The sequence below is a fragment of the Myotis nattereri genome (genome assembly GCF_964212035.1).
Source record: "Myotis nattereri genome assembly, chromosome: 2".
Lineage (NCBI taxonomy): Eukaryota > Metazoa > Chordata > Mammalia > Chiroptera > Vespertilionidae > Myotis > Myotis nattereri.
The window spans coordinates 196,137,564-196,162,326 of NC_138076.1; the positions used below are offsets into that span (position 1 = coordinate 196,137,564).

The 24,763-nt window shown below is 40.8% G+C and overlaps 1 protein-coding gene across 1 annotated transcript in view; it reads right to left on the minus strand.

Moving 5' to 3' along the window:
- Positions 1-24,763, minus strand: part of FGD6 (FYVE, RhoGEF and PH domain containing 6) — a 132,117-nt gene that overhangs the window by 41,240 nt on the left and 66,114 nt on the right. The window contains exons 7-9 of the mRNA XM_081084449.1: positions 16,133-16,284; positions 12,460-12,616; positions 9,632-9,719 (exon numbers count right to left, since the gene is read on the minus strand). Coding sequence (XP_080940575.1) covers positions 9,632-9,719; positions 12,460-12,616; positions 16,133-16,284 — 397 coding nt within the window. The remainder of the gene's footprint in view (positions 1-9,631; positions 9,720-12,459; positions 12,617-16,132; positions 16,285-24,763) is intronic.

Sequence of the window (24,763 nt, forward strand, 5' to 3'; positions counted from 1 at the left end):
ATATTCAAATAGTAGGGATATCACCAAATTCACAAGGCATCAAATAAGAATTTACTAAGTCACACGGTACTGATACTAAGGGTCAAGGAGAACTGGAGTAATCAGTTCTTCAGTAATCAGGCTTCAAAGGGAATGGAGGACTTCAGCACAGGCTTGGTGGAAGAGAAGAATTTGAATCAATGGGAGAAAAGGCATAAAACTATGTTCTTTCTTTGACTTTAGTCCTGACTTTTCGACTCTGAACAAGCTATTTATCACCTTTATCTTTCAATAAGTCTGTAATTACTATGGGTTTACACTATATAAGGTAATGTGCATCATTTAAATAACAAAGATTTTCCAATTTAAGAAAGAGGAAAACAGCTTTAAGATTAAACAAGGGATAGCACAAAACTAAAAGTAACCCCAAACTCACATTATATTGGTTATAAAACAAAAGTAACATCTGTTCTCTTAAAGAGGATTTTTAAACTTGCTTTTGCTATTTTACCATTAATCATTAAATCAAACTCACTGTGAAACCTTAATTAAATAAAATGTGTAACATTTTTACTTACATCAGTCATAATGTGGGAAAAAATATTTTCACATAAAAATTTCATAACCTAGCTCCATCATTCTTGCAAATCATAGCTTTTAAAACCGCACTTGTCTTTTGCCACTAAAAACAAGACTTCATTTGACAGCTGTAGAAATAGCCTAGCCATTCAATAGCTCGTTTATGATACAGCAATGAATTTATCTAGCAAAAACACAACACATGCATGGGCACTTCCTTTTATCCTGTGTCATCCAAACACAGAGGAAAGAAAAGAACAGATGGACAGGATATCCTCAAATTATTTGGTTTGCTTTAGGCCATCCCAGAGAAACACCTAGAGTCCAATTCACAGTTAGAAATTCAAATTAAGTAGAAACATCTAAGGAAGCAAGTCCTGGGGCTGAAAGGCCAAGGCCTTCCTTATCAGCAGTTTGTTCTTCACAGGCCAGCTTGGAAGGCAGAAAGCCTTTGCCTCAGGGAAATTGGGAAATCCTGGCTTTCCAGGATTCACCTACTTCAATCAATTCAGCCCTAGGTTTAAGAGAAAAAGATTAGATTAAGGTTAAAAGCGTGCACTCCAAGCACTGATAGCATCCAAGGACCTCTATTTATATAAAAAATCTATTTACATAAAATTACAACAGATAAATCCATTAAAAAGAAAAAAAAATTACAACAGATTGAATTTAGAGTATTGGTGGCATTTTAGTATTCTTGTCCATTTTGACCCAATTCTTAAGGCACATTATGTATGTATATTAAGTCACTACACATTCATAAAATATTCCTGAGAACCTAGTAGTATGTATTGGATATTATGCTTGGTACTGAGACCTCACTAACTTTTTTGTGATACCAAAACACTTAATCTCTAAAAAGCTGTTATCTTATCTATATAAATAATATATTGTGATGGTTATGGTGTTATAGAATAGCCAGAAGCTAGGAAAATTCCAGGGCTAGCAAAATAGTGAAACTGAGACAGATAAACAGTAGTTTGTAGCCACTAAGTAAATCCCCAATTCCCTAAATGAGGGGGTCCTCAAACTACGGCCCGTGGGCCACATGCAAATACAAATATTGAATTTGTTCCCGTTTTGTTTTTTAACTTCAAAATAAGATATGTGCAGTGTGCATAGGAAGTTGTTCATAGTTTATTTTAAACTATAGTCCGGCCCTCCAACGGTCTGAGGGACAGTGAACTGGCCCCCTGTTTAAAAAGTTTGAGGACCCCTGCCCTAAACCAAGGACACTTAAGAGTAAATAGTTTGCACTTCTCCCCAACCAGAGGGTAAATAGTTTAAATCCTCCTCCTCAGAGAGAAAGATAACAGAAATCCAATTAAGTGTCATTTGCCAACCACACCCAAGGGCAAATTAAGAAAATAAATTTCATTTTGGTACATCATAAAGCTGATGAATATTCTATTGATCTACCCCTAAGACTTCCTTTATCACCCAGCCGTTAAAGGCCCTGAAAATGAAGGTCCCAGGACACTCTCCCTTCAGGAAGCACCACACCTGTGCCACTCCCTTCCCACTCTCCTTCCCGCACAGGCACATATCCCCTAACCTCTAAGGCAGTGGTTCTCAACCTGTGGGTTTCGACCCTTTCACAGGGGTCGGTCGCCTAAGACCATCAAAAAACACATATGTAATTACATATTGTTTTTGTGATTAATCACTATGCTTTAATTATGTTCAATTTGTAATAATGAAATTGGGGGTCACCACAACATGAGGAACTGTATGAAAGGGTCGCGGCATTAGGAAGGTTGAGAACCACTGCAGGGGATCCCATGAGACCTGCAAGTGTTGTAGGCAGTTAGACAGACCTGAGCAGAGCAAGGGTGATGGGCCAGGTACATAAGGTCACCAGGGTGGAAGAGCATCAGGTGCCTAGCAAAGAACCATCAATTGTAGGATGGGATCTCCATCCCAGGGTGACTTTTCCTCCCCAGCATATCAATGGTCATGCAGTTGGATCCCCTGACCTTTCCTCCTTAGAGATAGCATCTATGCCTCAGTTGTATTTCAGCTCCAGGCCCAAATAAGCTATTAAACCAGTCACCACTGACTGTCAGGACCAGCTGCATTGAAAAATGACTCCCTGCCCCAGTGATGACCAATCAGTGGAGACCACAACCCTGAAAGGACACACCTGGAAAACTGCTGAATATTCTTTTGAAATCTTCCCTGGGACTTCCCTTAAAATCTCCACCCTTGCCTGGCCGGAGTGCCTCAGTGGCTGAGTATCCGCCTATGAACCAGGAGGTCACGGTTCAATTCTCGGTCAGGTCACAACCTGGCTTGCGGGCTCAATACCCAGTGTGGGGTGTGCTGGAGGCAGTCGATCAATGAGTCTCTCTCATTATTGATTTTTCTATCTCCCACTCCCTCTCCCTTCCTCGCTGAAATTAATAAAAATATTTTTTTTAAAATCTCCACCCTTAAAACCCTAGTGCCCTAGCTGGTTTGGCTCAGTGGATAGAGCGTTGGCCTGCAAACCAAAGGGTTTGATTCTGCTCAAGGGCCTGTACCTCAGTTTCGGGATCCTCCCCGGCCTTGGCCCTTTTTGGCTTAAAAATCTGCCATCCAGGCTCACATTGATATTTCTCTCTGTCTTTCCCTCTCTCTTGCCCTATCTCTAAAATTCAATGAAAAAATATCCTCGAGTAAGGATTAAAAAACAAAACAAAAAACAACAACAATAAAAACCCTAGGGCTAGGACCCAGAGTTCTCCTTCTTGGGAGCATGCCATAGATCTTTCCTTCTCTTCTCTTTCCTTCCCTTACACCTCCCAGACCCAGGCACATTAACACTAGCTTCCTCACTCGCAAGCTTCAAAGGCCCTTTTCTTTACCTCTATAAATTGTTTATAGAGGTAAACAATTTTTTTTTTACCTAAGCCCATTTCTTTTAGGAATTATTTTTTCTACCTCTATGATTTACCAAATAAATGTTCTCTTACAGGGTGGGTCTTGGCTCTGAATTCTTTCCTAGCCAGAACCCAAGTACCGAGGTTGCTGAACCCAAGTTTGACCTGACCCCACCTGTCAGATACCTGGTGCAGTTCCCGCCCACCCACCATTTACAACACAACCAGGGGAGATATGCTCCTTATTTCACTGTCCTATGTTTTTGCTGAGGTCAATAAATTCTTGCTCTCTTTGTCTCCCAATTGAAATCTTTCCCTCAAGAAGATAAGAACCCAGGTCTCATCCTCTCCACAGTAACAATGGTGAAGATTTAATGAGTAAACCAGTGGTTCTCAACCCTCCTAATGCCGCGACCCTTTAATACAGTTCCTCATGCTGTGGTGACTTCCAACCATAAAATTATTTTCATTGCTACTTCATAACTGCAATTTTGCTACTGTTATGAATCGTAATGTAAATATCTGATATGCAGGATGTATTTTCATTGTTACAAAATGAACATAATTAAAGCATAGTGATTAATCACAAAAACAGTATGTAATTATTATATGTGTTTTCTGATGGTCTTAGGCGACCCCTGTGAAAGGGTCGTTCGACCCCCAAAGGAGTCACGACCCACAGGTTGAGAACCACTGGAGTAAATGAATATAAAGTCCTCAGATGTGTGCTTTCACTCAAATCAGAGCTTTTTGAAAATTTTCTCCACCCCTACACCCCGCCCCCCCCCCAGCTCATCTTTTACTATTAGAGTGGAATGTAAACAGGCACAGCCCTGTGATGTTGACACTCACAATCAAGCAGAAGGTATAGACCAGCCATGGGCAAACTATGGCCTGCGGATCCGGCCCGTTTGAAATGAATAAAACTAAAAAAAATAAAGACCGTACCTTTTTATGTAATGATGTTTACTTTGAATTTATATTAGTTCACACAAACACTCCATCCATGCTTTTGTTCCGGCCCTCCGGTCCAGTTAAAGAACCCATTGTGGCCCTGGAGTCAAAAAGTTTGCCCACCCCTGGTATAGACAATGACCACTCAAAGGATGATGATAATGAAGATGTTGATGGTGATAAGGACACTGCTGCTACTAAGTACTAATAGCAGTGAGGGCTTATTTAGAACACACTCACCAAAGCAACATTCTCCTTAAACAGGGTGCAGAATGTTTTTTCGGCCAAGGGCCATTTGGATATCTAGAACATCATTTGCAGGTCTTACAAAATTATCAACTTAAAAATGAGTCTGCTGGAGAGAAACCAAGATGGCGGCATAGGTAAACACCAGAAATTGCTGCCTCGCACAACCACTTCAAAAATACAACTAAACGATACCAAATTCGGAGAACCAAGATGGCGGCATAGGTTAACGCCAGAGTTTGCTGCCTTGAACAACTACTTCAAAAGTGAAACTAAAAGACGGAACGGACATCACCCAGAACCACAGGAACGCTGGCTGAGTGGAAGTCCTACAACTAGGAGGAAAGAGAAATGCATACGGACACTCAGAGGAGGCGCAGTGCTGAAGTCAAATTCTGAGGTGCGGAGTGCGTGGAGCGGGCTGGCGGCGGAGGGCGTGGTTGGCGTTTTCAATCGGGAGGGAGTCGCAGAATCTGAGCTCCAGATCCGGGCGAGTCTTTAGGGACCCAGACTCAAAGGGGAGCAGCGGGACTGTCTGGCTTCGGTCAGAGAGAGTGCAGCTTTCTCTTCGAGTTTTGCAGCAGTTGCTGGGACTCAGAGAGGCAGAGCCCCTGGGGACAGGACTGAGAGCCGCCATAACTGCTCTCTCTGGCCCACCCTATTGATCCTGTGCCACCCGCCCCGCCCAAGCCCTGCACAGAGCCATTTGCCGGATAGCCTCAGGCAAAGGCTAGATTAGCACCTCCCTAGAGGACAGAAGTTCTCTCACTGCAGACACAGCTGATTCTCATAGCCACTTGTCCTGGAGGTCAAACCCTCCCTGGTATTAGCTACAACAATCAAGGCTTAACTACAAGACTGCGCACAAAGACCACTAGGGGGTGCACCAAGAAAGCATAACAAAATGCGGAGACAAAGAAACAGGACAACAAAATTGTCAATGGAAGATATAGAGTTCAGAACCACACTTTTAAGGTCTCTCAAGAACTGTTTAGAAGCCGCCGATAAACTTAATGAGATCTACAAGAAAACTAATGAGACCCTCGATGTTATATTGGGGAACCAACTAGAAATTAAGCATACATGGACTGAAATAACGAATATTATACAGACTCCCGACAGCAGACCAGAGGAGCGCAAGAATCAAGTCAATGATTTGAAATGCGAGGAAGCAAAAAACACCCAACCGGAGGGGCGGAATGAAAAAAGAATCCAAAAATGCGAGGATAGTGTAAGGAGCCTCTGGGACAGCTTCAAGAGTACCAACATCAGAATTACAGGGGTGCCAGAAGATGAGAGAGAGCAAGATATTGAAAACCTATTTGAAGAAATAATGACAGAAAACTTCCCCCACCTGGTGAAAGAAATGGACTTACAGGTCCAAGAAGCGCGGAGAACCCCAAACAAAAGGAATCCAAAGAGGACCACACCAAGACACATCATCATTAAAATGCCAAGAGCAAAAGATAAAGAGAGAATCTTAAAAACAGCAAGAGAAAGAAACTCAGTTACCTATAAGGGAGTACCCATACAACTGTCAGCTGACTTCTCAACAGAAACTTTGCAGGCCAGAAGGGAGTGGCAAGAAATATTCAAAGTGATGAATACCAAGAACCTACAACCAAGATTACTTTATCCAGCAAAGCTATCATTCAGAATTGAAGGTCAGATAAAGAGCTTCACAGATAAGGAAAAGCTAAAGGAGTTCATCACCACCAAACCAGGATTATATGAAATGCTGAAAGGTATCCTTTAAGAAGAGGAAGAGGAAGAAAAAGGTAAAGATACAAATTATGAACAAATATGCATCTATCAACAAGTGAATCTAAGAATCAAGTGAATAAATAATCTGATGAACAGAATGAACTGGTGATTATAATAGAATCAGGGACATAGAAAGGGAATGGACTGACTATTCTTGGCGGGGAAAAGGGTGTGGGAGATGCGGGAAGAGCCTGGACAAAAATCGTGCACCTATGGATGAGGACAGTGGGTGGGGAGTGAGGGTGGAGGGTGGGGCTGGAACTGGGAGGAGGGGAGTTATGGGGGGGAAAAAAGAGGAACAAATGTAATAATCTGAACAATAAAGATTTAATTAAAAAAAAATACAACTAAAAGACAAAACAGACATCATCCAGAACCACAGGAAAGCTGGCTGAGTGGAAATTCTACAACTAGAAGGAAAGAGAAAAGCATACTGAGACTCAGAGGAGCTGCGGAAGAAAAGTGCAGAGGTACAGAGGCCCACGTGGAAAGGGCTGGCAACTGAGGACACGGTTGTCTTTTTCCATCGGGAGGGAGTCTCAAAATCCCGACTGCACTGAACTCCAGCTCCGGCCGAGTCTCTGGGGACCCAGACTCATACAGGGAGAAACTGGACTGTCTGGCATCGATTGGAACTTGAGGGCAGTTTTCTCTCAGAGGTGCTTGCAGCGATTACTGGGACACTGAGACACAGGGCCTCTTAGGGCAGGACTGAGGAGCAGCCATACCTGTGTGCAGAGGCTTTTGCATATGAAAGGCCTGGCCATTTGCAATCTTAAAATTACCTAACAAATTGCAGCTGGGTCAGAGAGACCCATAACTTCCAAAAGAAGCCCCAAGGCCCCACAGCAGAGTGCACTACTTCACAGCTGGGCCTCATCTGGGCACCTCCAAACCCCAAATAAAGAAGAGGAATCTGCAGAACTCTCCATAACTCCTGCTGGGTAGCCTCAGGCAGAGGCTAAATTAGCACCTCCTTAGATCCAAGAGCCAGTGTAACCAGTGGTCAGAGTAGGATCATCCAGATTACAACTCCTCACATCCATAAGGGACACACTCAGGGGGCAGACTCAGTGAGCACCAAAGCCCCACTGAAGCAAGTCTTGCCCCAGGAGGGTGTCTCCAGCACAGAAGTTCTTCCACTGCAGACACAGCTGATTCTCACAGCCAATTGGCCTGGAGGTCAATTCCTCCCAGTGATACCTACAACAATCAAGACTTAACTACAACAAGACTGTGCACAAAGCCCACAAAGGGGTGCACCAAGAGTGTCCAACTCAGGTAATTGGGGAGGCTGAGCCACTGGGCCCTATAGGACACCTAGCACACAAAGCCACTCTATCAACACAGGGAAGCATAAAAAATGTGGAGACAAAGAAACAGGTCACAAATGACAGAAATGGAGGAAAGCAAACTACTGGATATAGAGTTCAAAACCACACTTTTGAGGTTTTTCAAGAATTTTCTAGAAACCGCTGGTAAATTTAGTGAGCCCCTCAAGAAATCTAGTGAGACCCTTGAGGTTATGAAAAAGGACCAACTAGAAATTAAGCATACACAGACTGAAATAAAGAATATTATACAGAGTTCCAACAGCAGACTAGAGGATCACAAGAATCAAGTCAAAGATTTGAAATATAAAGAAGCAAAAAACACCCAACCAGAAAAACAAAAAGAAAAATGAATCCAAAAATATGAAGCTAGTGTAAGGAGCCTCTGGGACAACTTCAAGCATACCAACATACGAATTATGGTGGTGCCAGAAGAAGAGAAAGAGAAAGATATTGAAAACCTATTTGGAGAAATAATGACAGAAAACATCCCCTACCTGGTGAAAGAAAGAGACTTACAAGTCCAGGAAGCGCAGAGAACCCCAAACAAAAGGAATCCAAAGAGGACCACACCAAGACACATCATCATTAAAATGCCAAGAGCAAAAGACAAAGAGAGAATCTTAAAAACAGCAAGAGAAAGAAACTCAGTTACCTATAAGGGAGTACCCATACAACTGTCAGCTGACTTCTCAACAGAAACTTTGCAGGCCAGAAGGGAGTGGCAAGAAATATTCAAAGTGATGAATGCCAGGAACCTACAACCAAGATTACTTTATCCAGCAAAGCTACCATTCAGAATTGAAGGTCAGATAAAGAGTTTCACAGATAAGGAAAAGCTAAAGGAGTTCATCACCACCAAACCAGTATTATATGAAATGCTGAAAGGTATCCTTTAAGAAGAGGAAGAAGAAGAAAAAGGTACAGATACAAATTATGAACAACAAATACACATCTATCAACAAGTGAATCTAAAAATCAAGTGAATAAATAATCTGATGAACAGAATAAACTGGTGAATATAATAGAATCAGGGGCATAGAAAGGGAGTGGACTGACTATTCTTGGGGGGGGGGGAAGAGTGTGAGGGTGCGGGAAGAGACTGGACAAAAATCGTACACCTATGGATGAGGACAATGGGGGCGGGGGTAAGGGCAGAGGGTGGTGTGGGAACCGGGTGGAGGGAGCTATGGGGGAAAAAAAGAGGAACAACTGTAATAATCTGAACAATAAAGATTTAATTTTAAAAAAATGAGTCTGCTGCCCTGACCAGTTTGCCTCAGTGGATAGAGCCTCAGCCTGCAGACTGAACGGTTCAATTATGGTCAAGGGCATGTACCTTGGTTGCAGGCACATCCCGAGTAGGGGGCATGCAGGAGGCAGCTGATCGGTGTTTCTCTCTCATCATTGTTTCTAACTCTCTATCCCTCTCCCTTCCTCTCTGTAAAAAATCAATAAAATATATATTTTTAAAAAAATGAGTCTGCTATATTTGGTCAAATATTTAATTAACTTACCCCTGATGCCTTGGCTGGGCCTTAGATGGCCTGCAGGCTTGGATGTTTCCAACCCCTGCCTTATTACAACTTTCTGAAGTGCCTGAGGCTATGATAGTTGATTTAAATATATGTGGGAATAACCCTCTAACCTCCTTGTTGAGTGGCTGGGATAGTACCTTCCTTGTGGTTAATATTAATCAGGTAAAATGATGCAGGGTTGTAGGAATGGGATGGTAAAAGAAGTTCTAAGCAAAAGGAATATAAATGCCCAAAGCAGACAATGCACACAGGGATGACCAAAGAACTAAGGTTCAGGCAATGTACATGCAGGGTTCGAAGCAATCTATAAATCCATATATTAGGTATAGGGGTGACTGGAGTGATAGAAAAAGAGAGGTAAACTGCCAGAGACGCCCACCTGTTAGCAGCAGCCTGTACTGAGGGATCCTCTGAACTGGCTTGAGCAGGTAGTGCTTGAGGGCCAGATTAGCACAGCGTGGGCTCATCTGAAAGGAAAAGGCATCCAATATAAACACAAGCATTTTTCTAAGAAGCAGAACCAGATTCAGGTGCCAAGGAAGGCAAATTTTAAATAGCCAGCAGCTCTAGGAGGGAATTCACAGAGAAATTCCCTTTATTTTAAGCTGTACCTATGATGCTGAGAGTGAAACTATAGCCAATTCATTACGTAGTCCACACTCTCCCATAGGTTAATAAGTCTCTCAAATCACCGACTCAGGGAAAACGTGTTCACAGCCCGCACATACAGAGAGTGGTGGCTGCATGTTAGGCCAATTTAGAGCCCATCCTACTCAGCAGCTGCCACTGAGACCCTACCAGTGCATGAATTTCGTGCACTGGGCTTCTAGTGCAGTGGTTCTCAAACTGTGGGTCACGACCCCTTTGGCTGTCAAATGACCCTTTCACAGGGGTCGCCTAAGACCATCCTGCATATCAGATATTTACATTATGATTCATAACAGTAGCAACATTACAGTTATGAAGTAGCAACTAAAATAATTTTATGGTTGGGTCACATGAGGAACTGTATTTAAAGGTCCAGAAGGTTGAGAACCACTGCTCTAGTGTATTCATAAACATAAACAAAACCTTTGAACAAGAATACAATGCATGTCCCCCAAAGTAAGTTGGCAGAAATAAACCTACTGGGAAATGGATTCAAATAATAGTCAGAGTCTATCAATATATTCATAAAAACAATGGTTCATACTGCAGAGAATTGCAGAAATTAAAGATCACCTGAAAAGTAGCCTTGCTAAGCATCCTTTCTCTAATAATTCTGAAGAATGTAAAACTTTCTTACATGATTGGCTATAAGAGACAGCCCCCAAATCAGTGGATATAGAAACATTTGATTCAGAACCATTCTGACTTGACTGCAAGGACATTTGATTCTTCCTTTAAAGCTCTTTTCTTGGTGTGTACAACAGACACTTCTGTCCATTCCTAAGCCCCACCCCATTTTCCAACACAGGTATTTACTGTGAGGTGGCATCACAATGACCAAGTGAAAATGTCCCTCATCCAAAGATATCCTGCACTTCTTATACAGATCAGGTGGATGGGGAAGAGGTTTTTTCCTGCGTTTTTTCCCCCCAGATTTGTTCAGATTGTTTTATTTTTTTCTAAATATGCACCTCCAAGCTCTGGTACACAAAATAATTCTGAAATTATATGATAATGCATGTTAAGAAAGCATCTATCATGCAAGCACCATTAACCCAAACAGCTAACTTGCCCATCTTATGGTGTGTTTTTCTCTGCTAAAGCAATGGAACTACTCCTTGAACCCGATGAAAACCTGGGTCAATTATCAGTTCCATAACTATGTACATCACACTTTCTTTCTTAATAGTGTGAAGACATTAGCAGAGAGGTAAAAAGGAAGTAAAAAAAGACTACGAACAATTTTAAAGTTTAATTATTTGTGTGTGTTTTTTAAAGCACACATGCTACTAATTTAAAGTAAATTTAATTCTACACAGCCTTGTTTTTTTAAAAAATTGTGTTGCCTTACAATGCCGTTTGAAACCTGCAAAGTACATTAGAAGCAAGAAAGAAAAGGGAATGGCTGGTTTTCATTTGAATTGTTTTTTGCTAAAACTATATTTGGTAAATATCTTACAGACTAAAAATTAACATATGACCTGGTTATTTTCTTGCCTACTGTACAAATTAGAAACCAGCAGTATCTTTTTTTTCCTAAGGAGCTCCTTTTATTATTTTTTAATTTGTATTTAATGATGAGAGAGAGAGAGAGAGAGAGAGATCTGTTCTTCCACGTATCCATGCATCCTTTGGTTGATTCTTGTATGTGCCCTGACCAGAAATCAAACCAGCAACCTTGGTATATCGGGACAACACTCCCACCAACTGAATTACCCATTCAGGGCAAAATCAGCAATATCCTAATACAGCTAAAATTTTTCTATTTTTGTGTGACTGGAATTCACTAAAATTTTTAGTTTCAAAGCAGAGACATAATCACTAAAGCATATAGTAATTTTACCTAAAATTAGGGGAGAAGACTTAAGTAAAACTGTAGTTAAAAATTATTTTTTTTTAAAGAAGCATTATATCAGTTTATAACAAACCAAATCAGGCTTGTACCCTCACAGCTTTGAGACAAAACACAAAGCTTTGGCAATAAAAATACTATTCATTTTTCTTAACAGTGACACTAAAACTATGTTATTTATTTATCTAAAGGGAAAAAATTATATTTCCATCCATGATTATAGATTAGTTGTTATAAGAATAAAGGGAAAAGTTTAGTTAAAAATAAGAAGTGTTCTCTAGAGTAGTCAAATTCACAGAGACAGAAAGTAGAATGCCAGGGGCTGAGGAAGCAGAGAATGGGGAGTTAGTGGTTGTTTAATGAGTATAGCTTCAGTTTTGCAGATGAAAACAGTTCTGGAGGTTGGTTGCATAACAAAATGAATGTACACTTAAAAATGGTTAAGAGGGTTAAGTTTCATTTTTTTAATATTTTACCACACACACAAAAAAAGAGTCTTTAAAATATTCAAATGTGCAGTAACAGATTTCCAAAATTAAATCTTGTAGAACTGTTTGAGTTCTATTGAATTTGTTCAACTCCCTCTTTGATTTTGAAGGGATTATATTTTAATATCTTTCTGTTTGCAAGGTTTATTTTCAATGACTGCAGATTAAAACTTTAAAGCAAACAAACAAAAGCTCAACATTAGATGGTAGCAAAAATACCTCAAATTCTCTAACAACAGCAGCGAAACCTGGGTTTTTCTTGCACTGCTCATCCAGCAAAGCTATATTCTTATCAAATTCTTTGATGTATGTGGAATACATTTTTAGATATGGCCCCTTCTTTACAAAGATATCAGCAATTCTTTGTTGTTCTGTCCTAAAGATAAAGAGATACACAAAAATATTAAGAGTCATTAATGTATCCAAAACATGTCCAATGAGCAGAGTCCCATATTCAAGCATCAGCTTATCTCTTTACTCTTCTTGTGAGACATATCCCCAAATGGCTACTCTTCACCATTTCCACTGCCAACATCACATCTTGCCAGGATTCTGCCAACAAGATGGTCTCCCTGCTTCTACCATGCCATTTTTATGCAGCCAGAATATAAAAACATGTATCATGTGACTTCTAATAATCTCCTTGGCTCTAGCAGAAAAATAAACTTGTCTGAGAGGCTTACGAAGCCCCACAGGTGCCACTGCTCATACTTTGCTGACTCATCTTACCCTTCTCTTCCTCTTTCTCTTTACTCTCCAGCCACATTGGCTTTCTTCATAGTCTTTTGACACAGAGAATCCATAACCACTGTCAAAACTTGTATTAATGGTTTCACAAGCCTGGAGATATGGAACCCAGGTTGGCCGCTCCTTTTTGGTCAGATGTCATTTTCAATGTGCTGCCTTCTTAGAGGGCCTTCCTTAGCCACCCAATCTTCATTCACTAACACATGATCCTATTTTACATATATGCAGATCAGAAACTGCTTCTACCTAGTTTTTTTTGGTGTGTGTGTGTTTTTGTATGTTTGTCTTGTGCTTCCCTTACTAAAATGTTTGCTCCATGAGAGTAAGAAACTTGTATGTTTTGTGTGCTGTGATATGCCTAGCATGTTTAGAGTGCTGATTAGCACATAGTAGGTACTCAAAACTTGTTGAACACAGAAATGAAAGGTTTCATCATTGTTACTGAAAGCCAGTATAAAATAAATGTTATTTCAGAAAGTCTATTAACACCAAAGAATGTCTTGATTTAAAAACCCTTAAAGAAAAATCTACACTAATAAAAGAGAAACATGGTAATTGGCGTACGACCACTACCCTTTTCATTGGCTAATCAGCGAGATATGCAAATTAACTGTCAGCCAAGATGGCGGCTGGCAGCCAGGCAGCTTGAAACTAACATGAGGCTTGCTTGCTTCAGTGACGGAGGAAACCAACGTTCCCTGCCTGCGGCTGCAGGCCTCTGAGCCTGCAGTTTCAAACACTGTAACAGATACCGCAGGACTTCAGCCAGCAGATTCGCAACATTGTATGCAAAGGCCAGAAACCTACTTTCAGCCCGGAGGCCTAAGAGCTGGAGCCAAGCCTCAAACTAAAGCTGGCCCAGAATAAAAAAAAAAAAAAAAGAAAAAATGGAGCGGTTGGGAACTTCAGTCACCGCCAGCCTGAAAACAGCCCTCAGCCCCTCACCCAGACTGGCCAGGCACCCCAGTGGGGACCCCTACCCTGAATGGTGTGTGACCAGCTGCAAACAGCCATCATCCCCTCACCCAGGCTGGCCAGGCACCCCAGTGGAGACCCCCACCCTGATCCAGGACACCCTTCAGGGCAAACCAGCCGGCCCCACCCATGCACCAGGCCTCTACCCTATATAGTAAAAGGGTAATATGCCTCCCGGCACCAGGATCAGCGTGACAGGGGGCAGCGCCCAAACCCCCTGATCGCCCTGCGGCTCTGTGTGTGACAGGGGGCGGGGCCACAACCTCCCTATCCGCCCTGCTCTGTTCGTGACAAGGGAAGGCACCCCAACCCCCTGAGCAGCCCTGCTCTGTGCCTGATAGGGGGGAACTCCCCCAACACCCCCCCCCACCCCACGGGCCCTGCTCTGTGTGTGACGGGTAGAGCCATAACCTCCCCATCGGCCCTGCCCTGAGTGTGAGAGTGGCGGCACCCCAACCCCCTGATCGGCCCTGCTCTGTGGGTGATAGAGGGCGGTGCCCCAACCCCCTGATGGGCCCTGCTCTGTGTGTGACAGGGGGTGGTGCCCCAACTCCCCTATCGCCCCTACTCTGTGCGTGACAGGGGGCAGTGCCCCAACCCCCCTGATTGGCCCTGCTCTGTGCATGACAGGGGGTGGCGCCAGAACCTCCTCATAGACCCTACCTTGAGTGTGACAGGGGACGGTGCCCCAACCCCCCAATTGGCCCTACCCTGATCGTGACTGAGGGTGGCATCACAACCTCCCAATCTCCCTGCTCTGTGCATGACGGGGCAGCGCCCCAACTCCCCCATCGGCCCTGCTCTGAGCCCGACCAGGGGCTGCACCTAGGGATTGGGCCTGCTCTCTGCCACCCGGGAGCAGGCCTAAGCCAGCAGGTCGTTATCTCCCGAGGGGTCCCACACTGCGAGAGGGCACAGGCCAGGCTGAGGGACCCCCCACCACCCCGAGTGCACAAATTTTTGTGCACCGGGCCTCTAGTATTTTAATAAGTAGGATATATCTTATTCCTTGTTAGTAATAAATATAGCTTTTGCCAGAGTTGTTGTTCTAGTTGTCCCTTAAGTTAGTCTGTCTCTTAGGGATGCTTAATATTTTAACATAGAACATCTATAGATCTAAACCTGAGAAAACTTTAGTACAAGTAAAAAAGATATTTAAGCTTCCACTGCTTGCATAAATATGCACATCTTAGGTCACTTCAGATTATTTTAAAGCCAATTTTTATAAGAATGATTAAGTATGTACAGTAGCTATTTAAATACATATTCTTTCTACTATGACTTTAAAAACTACCTTTTAGTCATTCCTCAGACCTTAACTTTGCTCTATACTTGTAAACTGCTGCTAAGTATTAATTGCTTATTTAGCATAGTTTCACAAACAAGCAGAGACATGATATTTCTAAAATAGGCAGTGGTATTTTTCTGGATTATACATAAAGAGAGTTTAGAGGGAAATTGTGATCATGAAAGTATGTGATACTGTTTTGCTATTCAAATCATTGTGGGTTCCCTATGGATTTCAACAATAAATTCAATCCCTTAGACCAGGGGTGGGCAAACTTTTTGACTCGAGGGCCACAATGGGTTCTTAAACTGGACCGGAGGGCCGGAACAAAGGCATGGATGGAGTGTTTGTGTGAACTAATATAAATTCAAAGTAAACATCATTACATAAAAGGGTACGGTCTTTTTTTTTTTAGTTTTATTCATTTCAAACGGGCCGGATCCGGCCCGCGGGCCATAGTTTGCCCACGGCTGCCTTAGACCAAACTTTCAACATATTTCTGAGGCTGTCACCAAAGTTTCTATACCCAATGGAAGCTCTTGACTATTTGGTATCCTTTACCTGTCCTGAAATCTACAGCATCTACAATGATGTCAGACACATGCAAATTTTCTAAACCAACCAACCAAATCATCAGTTTATCTCAGTGAATGGCCTCTTTTCCAAAACACAAGGAAATTTCATGACTTGAAGCTCCTGAACAGATATATAAAACATTAAAAGAAATGTTTTCCAATGTGAAAATATCAACTAAACAATCTCAAAAATCTTTATTATCAAAGGTGACCTATAAAAAGTTAAATTGGCTGATTATGGGCCCTTCTGGCTTACAGCTTCATCTAAAATTGGAAACCCTAGGAAAGCAGGTCAGCTCATTTTTACCAGTTGGACACTCTCTCCTCTAGTTCCTTCAGGAGATCCCGGTTGAGCTCGTACAGCTGAGGCAAGTAGTATAGGATCTGATTTAGGATCCGGTCCTCAATCACTGGTTTCCCAAGCTGTCTGGAAGCATGAGCAACAGCATCCCGGAAATCCTATTACAGGTCAGAGGAGAAAAACAATACAGGTACACATACAACCTGAAAAAACTTTTCCCCCTAGTCACTGTATTCCCTAAAACAACAAAATTGCAAACCTGTGTTCCCCTCGTAGAATTAGAAGTTGAAAAGTATCCACTTCCTTCTATCCCACTTACCTAGAGAGTTTTGTTGTTTTGTTTTTTTTAATATAAAGTGACTGGGGTAGATACTTGGTTTTAAAGCAGTCTGTGTGATATTGCTCTTAAATCTTTTGGTTTGCTCTCCAGTTATACTCAAGGGCATGTTCAGAAACTGTATGGCAACTCTAAGTAGAGTCTAAAATTATTCCAATACTGCAATATGAACACAATCTATTTTAAAGGCCTCCAGGAAATCTTAGCTAAATTTATCCTGGAAGAATCCCTTTGTCTACTTTCAGTAATCACTTCCCAACAACTGGAGCATTCTAGGTGAAGCATGTGAAGGATGACACTTTCTTGATAATCAGAGAATACTGGATCTATGACCTCCCTCACTCTTGGTTTACTGTGCCTCCTTGAGCTACCTTCATTTTCCTCATCTTTTTCATTATTAATAACGCCAAATAACAATGCATTTAATCTGTACCAAAGTTATTTGAACAAAATGATTTTCTTACAAAAAGGTTTCATTTTATTGGACATTTTTCATTCATTGGTTAAAAGAAAAAAAGTTAAACTGTCCAGAATAGTATATCAGAGGGAAATCTAGGTATGATTGAGGCAGAAAAATAAAGTTTCTGAAGAAAACCAGTGACAGTCTCTTAACAATGAATGTAATATGTTCTTTCTAGGTTGCTTTTGTTTTTGTTTTTCAGGGAGGGAAGGACAATATGCCTAGCTAAAAAATGCTTTCTCTTCAGATTCCTTTTCAGCTAGGGATGGCCATATGACCCATCTAATTCTAGCTACTGAGATACAGATGAAAATTTCTGAGAGGGGCCACAGGAAAATCTTTCTGTTCACCTTCTAAATTCTGTCATATTTAGGATAACAGATAATTTGTTAAATTGAGGAGTACTTCATTTAGGTATAAATTGCATATTATCTAACAGATAACATTTAGAATTTGAAGTCTGATTTTTTTGTCACTATTGTTTAGTTTCAGTATATATACAGTTTACATAGAAATTAACTGGTATGTGTCTAGATTTCACTATCCCTGGAGGGTAGACCTCAAGATATAAGTAAAACAATAGTGGGATCTTTTCCACAATCCGGAGGATTCAAAAACAAATACTGTTTCTTCTTAGAAACAATAGGTTTAATTTAAACCTTAAAGCAATGGTTGAATAAACCAGACTCCTACAGACTTTATCTTCCGTTGCCTTTATTTCCACCTCCTTTCCATTCAGCGATACACTGGGCCAATCAAATAAACAAACAGACAAACAAAAAAATACTGATTTTCCCCCTGAGCCCTTCAACACCTTCCTCCAACATACATATAACCTCATATGTAATTTAAAAGTACTTAAAAGGATTCCTTTTCTAAGGTATGGCTATTTTAGATAAGCCAAATCCTCTTTTCCTAACCAAATGCTAAAAACAAACACCTTAACTTCTACCTTACTACCTGGGACTAACTTTATCTGCCCAATGGTCACATTAGCCCAAAGGAACCATCTACTTACACCAGTAACTAAAGAGCTACTTTTACAACTAGTTACTATAATAGAAAATAAGAATTCCTAAGTTGTATAAACTTCAATCCAGAAAACCACACAAAACATCTCCAGAAACTAAATGGCAATCGGCCAAATTCCACCTCCCAACAGCTTGCTTCTATCAGCACTCACATCTACTAAGAGAAAATAGGGCTACTTAACACTTTTGAAAGTCATTAGATTTTTCCATCATGCAGAACATTAGAATATACGTATATATCATGAATGACTTCCTCAATTGTAAATGTATTCAAAGCACAACAGGTAAACATCCTCTACAGTATTTTTTTTTTTTACTAGTTTAACAATTAATATAATTTAGACATGAGTTCCTTGTTCAACAAAGCAGGAAGCACTGGCCTTTTCTCTGGTAGACTAAATGATGAATACGTTTGTCCCTTGGAAGCAGGGTGACCTTTGTTTTCCAGTTGGAAGGTATTTCCTCAGTCATGACAGTGACAGCAGACATGAGCTGCTAACCAGCTTAAGGACCCTGTTTGACACAGCTTTTGCCAGACTCTGCATTCCACACATCTGCCACCATTGCCAAAAAGGAAACTTGTTTATTTAAGACACATTCAACAGAGACCAGCCAAATAAATGCACACTGGGCTGACCAGTGAGATGGCTGCCTCTAATTGGAGGCCCCAGTCGCATTACCAGGCAAAACTTTCCTTTTCCCGGTACTACTAGTATAGTGGATGGCATAGGCCGCTCTGGATGAACTAATGGCCCATAATATCTTTTTTCAAAATTAGCCTGTAAGAACAAAACAGATATTTAATAATTAAAAGAGCAAATGAAGGACACTGAATAGAAACCATAGGGGTTTAGAGAATTAATATCCAGCTATCTATTAGGAATTATCCCTAAGCCTCACAAAGTGACATATTCTAAGCAAGCACTAGCAGGACAATCACTGGTCTTTGTGGTACCTTTCTGGAAATGGAAAAAGGCACAGCATCCCTCCCTCCCGGTCAATCCAACTTACACCAAAGGCCCTACTCACAACTCATGGCTTTCATAACTATGCCTGGTAGCCCTGGCCTCAGTCTCATTCCCTCACCTCTTGGGCCATCATCCCCTGAAAATAATGTACTATGGTCCCAGTGCGAGATGTTCACACAGGAATGCACACAGAGTGTTTAATTCTCAACTCTTCATGAACCTCAACCATTTCTAGGACTTGTGTCACTGAAAGGAGGAAATATCTTAAAAAAAAAAAAATAGAAAGGATGATCACAACATGTGTCTAGTTATTTTTCTAAATGCTAACATCCAGGATAATTTGGGAAAGTGTGATGACACAAAAGCCAGAAGTAAAGTTATTTTGGGGCAGAAGAATCTAAATTGACTAAATCAGTGAGGATGCAAGACCACAGGCCTGGCACTTCAAAAATTAGATCCAGATATACTTTTTCACACTGAAAAGGCTGGGTAGTTAAAATAAAAGGGGTGATAAAGTGACAGACTTTACTGATATCAACTACATAATGTCAGTCTAATCTCCTAACATAAAACCCACCGAACCACTTGCACTCTAGCTTCTGGGCACAATAACCACATGCTTGTTCAATTTGGAATTTTTAGAAATAGAAATGGGTTTCTAAATTATAAAACATACCATACAATTTTTCTTCATAATTCCCAGAAAACCTAAAATAAGGACCAGATGAACTTTAAAAAACTCAGCTCCTTTGAGGTATGAACACACTAGCTTTAGTTCAACTCTGATCGCTTTGGTAAGAACTCAGCAAAAATCAATGCAAATAAAATCAAGTATGAACATCTAAGGCAATAAAGCACCAAACAGATGGCCTTGTTCCTTGGGTCAGGCTTTATAACTCTAGTGGCAAAGAGAAGTAGTGACTTAATTACCAGCTGCTCTGCCTGGGCTCCTGACCTCAGGGCATTACTTAACCACTGCTAGGATACAATGAATTACAAAGACCAGATGGACATATGGGCAGACAGGGAGCTCTGCAGGGCTCCCTGACTTCATGAAGGGCATTAAAAATCACTTCATATTAAGCAAAAGCAAAGCAGCTGCTAAGGTCAAAGAGCTTTGATAAATATGCAGAAATTAGTGTGAAACTATGAAGTAAAAGTAGAGGGGGAAAGTCCCCATATTAATAAGTTGACTTTGTTTTTAAATAAAAATATTTTCCCAATGAAAGTATTTCTACTTCTCTTTATGCTCAGGTCTATTATTGTGCATAATCGTTGATGCAAAACTGTGTAAAATACGACTGACATCAATCCTTTATCTCAAGTCTCCAACCCCCTTAATAACATTAACAAGTAATCATCATAATATATCCTAAATGATCAATATCTACCTTCATTCTCATCTTTAAAAGAGAAAATATTATGATTTCCTGGGCCAACGGAAAGAATTCTGAAAACAAGCTTCTACGCTAAAAAAACAACTATACCCTCTCCAGTATGGTAGAGATTTCAGGAAACAATTTTTAATCAAATTCTGAACAATTCACTAAGTACAAGGGCTGAGAGAGACCTGAGTTGGAGTCTGGCTTTGCCATTTAGTAGTGGGTTACTTTTGGCAGTTAACTTACTTTCTTCATTTAAAAAATAAAAATAACATCTATTTGATAGGGCTGTTATGAGGATTAAAATAAATAATTTCTATAACATAGTTAGCATGGTAAAAGGCACATAGAGAGTACTCACCAGAAGGCCATTAATTTAATGAAAGGAGAGATTTGGTTAATTTAAATGAACACATGAATGTCATTTAAGATCCACAAGTTCCTGGAAGCTCTGAGACAGTGGCCTATAAAGTGAAGGAAATACCAAACCAAGGTGGGGAAACCCACATCTCAGCAGCGAGACAAAGGTGCCCTTTACAAAGAACTTCATTCAGTGAAGGATGGTTCTCACATAAAGGAAGCTGCTCAAAAGTGAAGGTTTGGAAACCATGTCAGTAGACACTTAAGGAGGATTCTTTACAACTAAAACTAAATGATAATTAAATGGTTCACAAGATTAAAAAAAAATAGGGTGTATTCAGAACATGGGAAAAACTAGCGGCTTCTATGAGAAAGCCTTCTATTATTCTTTTTACAATGCATTAAAAAAAGATATATTTTATTTACTAATAATACACATCTAGATATCTAAGAAGCTTTGCCAACTCTATGGACTTACCGAGAGCCTCTCAAATTTTCAAAGTAATGTATCCCCCAACCTAAAGAAATTAGTGTAACAAATGCTTCATTACTAGTATCTTTTAACTATTACTTAACCAACCCATCTTTGTCCAAAAGACCTCCAAGCTCTGATCATTCCCTTTAAAAATATATTTTTAATCATGCTGCCTGGACATTTACAAAATAAATGTACAGACTTGTTTATTAAATCAGTCTCCCACCAGAGAGCAAATAAGATAACAAAGCCAAAAAACACACTGTATCATTTGTACTTAATTATGTTATATGCCTAAGGTGTTTTATCTTTAAAATGTGCATTTATATACAATATAATAGCATTTTAGTAGAGAAAACACTAAATAAGTAAACAAGTATACAAATTATATATTTACAGCCAAGAAGAAAACAAACAAGGGGAGTTAAAGAGAAAAGATGGTCAAAATAGAGCTTTCTAAGGAGGTCCCGTTAAACCCAGATTGGAAGGATAAAGAAAAAACTAGCTATGATCAAAATGAAGAAAGAACAAACATTCCAGGAAACAGCATTAGCAAAAGCTCTGAGCAGGAATAACCTTAAGTGCTAAACAAAAACTGAAAGGAGACCCGTATGACCAGAATATGGTCAATGGTGAAAGAATGCCACCCTTCTACAATCTCTCATCTCACTACCAGAGGCCACAGAACCTTATAGGCTGGGCCATAATTTACTGTCCAAACCAGATCATTTTTGACAGTGAAAAGGAGTTCTATTAATATTATGCCACGACAATAACCAGGACTGTGAAAAGCAGACAAGGACATATGGTTGTCCTACTTACAGGTCGTGGTAAATAGCTTGGACTTTATTTTTAATGGTTGGGAGTCACTTAAGGGATTTTAAGCAGAGGAGTGGCATGATCTGTTATATACAGGGTGTCCCTCCAAAAATGTATACACACTTCAACAGCTGACAGCTCAATTTTGAAAATGAAATGTATTTTAATAAACACTGCCTTTATAATTATTCAAAGGTGCATGTATACATTTTTGGGGGACACTCTGTATTTTAAGAAAATCACTTAAAATTTTATAAGGAAAAAAAAAATCATATAAGGAACATATTGGAAGGGAGGCAAGAATGGAAATAGGAAGCCCAATTAGGAGGCTGTTGATTAAGAGATTTGATAAGTTGGCAAAAGGAAAGAGGAAGTAGAATCAGTAGATTTGCTATGGGTTGGCTGGAGAAGTAAGTGAGATGGAGAAATGAAGACCAAGTTCTAGTTTTTGGCTTTTGCAGCTATATGGATAGCACTACCATTTTGAAATGGGAAAGATTGACTTTTAGGAATAGCCTTTCTCTTTGGACTCATCAGAGTATTGACTTAGAGACAATATGCACATTTGACCTTTTATTTTTTTTAAATCTAGTTCAAAGTTCAGGAGCTCATGATCTATACGGAAGAGTATGTACCACATAATACAGTAATTATAAAGTCTTGCCACTGCCTCTGCAGGTGCAATCCCCAGCCCTGTGCCCCCCGCCCCCCCGCCCCCAAACATCAGGCAGATGAATCAAAGCCCTCAACTGAGTATACTGGCTCTTAAAATTTTAAGTATATTTTAAATCATGTGCCTTTCACTCAAGTCTATTCCTCTCAGTGTAATAACTAAAATGATGAGATTCATTTGTTTAGATTAAAAATTTTTTTCCTCTGATCTATTTCACCTAGTTATTTACAAAATTCCGAACAAAGAAGTGTTAGTAAGCTACAGGGACATATTAACATTTTTTTTAGATATGGCTGCCATAGTGACAACACCAATATTGAACATTTCTGTCATCACAGAAAGATCTATTAACCTATTCTAGACTCTAATATGGAAAACTATTCATGGGAAATTATGTATAACTGAAACAATAGCTTCTTCCAAGCCACTTGGATAGCTGGCTGATTTCCAAAAAAACACCCACTGGATTATCTAAAGCATGTTATTTACATATTTTAAATCAGTCATATTCTATCAGATAGCAGGACTCAGGTTAAAGGGCCCCTGTGCTACCTTCATGGAGTACTTTTGGTAGAGTAAATATGAGCTTTAATGACATGGTGGGAATATTGGAAGGAAGAAAGATGCCCTTGGCTTCAACTGCATTATCTGTTACAAGCCCTTCCTAGTAAGGCTAACACCTGGTTAATGATCTGTTGTTATGACACCCATTAGAATTGGGTTCTGCTGAGTTAACATTTGCACACACCAGACAGAATGTTAACATGAGGTCAGCATATGATTTATTCTCACCCTGACATTAAAGGCTTAGGAGATTTTGAAAATATACAAGTTAATGTGGATTATGAATGACTCACTCTATTCAACATCAGCTGGGAAGAGCCCAAGACCATCTAGGGAAATCGGTCTGATTATCCATTTTTATGATTTGTTTCAAAAATATATAGGTAAAAACAGAACATATATTTTTAATTAACCAAATAAATAAACTGGTAAAGCTTTTAATTGCCTCCCTGCCTACAAGAATCAGAACTTCCTTCATTAAAATAAAATTTTAGTACAGGGGGGAAAAGGCACTAGAAAAAGTGAAAAGTTAACTGTGTGGAAATAGAATGAATGCTTCCCATTCACTGATGCTCTTAAAATGGAAGATGGAAAAGAAGAGGGTAATGGAAAAGTAAGTTGGGAATCTACCATACACCGTGTGCAATGCTAGACTCTTTCACATCATCTTATTTCACTGAGTCCTCACAACCTGAAAGATGGGTAATTTTATCCCCATCCTATATAATAAAAGGCTAATATGCAAATTGTCCCCTCAACTGGGAGTTCGACCAGGGGGTGGGGCCAGTCGGCCAACCACCCATGTCCCCTCCCTGTGGCTGGCCTGGCCCAATCGGCCCGATCTGGGCGGGCCAGCTGGACCCCACCCATGCACAAATTCGTGCATCGTGCCTCTAGTTTTATAAATGAGAAAAGCTAGATCCAAAAGGTTAAACTACTTTCTAAAATTCACATAGCTGGTAAGAAACAGAATCTACCAAGTCAATGCTTCTGAAAGTATGGTCCACGAATTGTTATTGGTCAGCAAAGATATTAGTCAAAAAGTAAGAATCTATACTAATAATAGAGGAATATGCAAATTTTTTGGGACACCATCACAGTAACGACCAAACAGCAGGCTGCGTGGGGTGACCAGGCCGGCAGGGGGGTTAGTGAGGGATGACCAAACGACTGAACAGCAGGCTGCGCGGGGCAACCAGGCTGGCAGTGGGGGCAGTAAGGGGTGACCAGGCCGGTGGCGGGGGCAGTTGGGGGTAACCAGGCTGGCGGGGGGGGGGGGCAGTTGGGGGTGACCAGGCCAGCAGGGGGGGCAGTTAGGGGCTATCAGGCCAGCAGGCAGAGGTGGTTAGGGGTGATCAGGCTGGCAGGCAGGTGAGCAGTTAGGAGCCAGCGGTCCCAGATTGAGAGAGGGATGTCTGACTGCCGGTTTAGGCCCGATCCCTGGAATCGGACCTAAACCTGCAGTCGGACATCCCCCAAGGGGTTCCGGATTGGAGAGGGTGCAGGCTGGGCTGAGGGGACCACCCCCCCCCCCCCGCCCGCATGAATTTTGTGCACCAGGCCTCTAG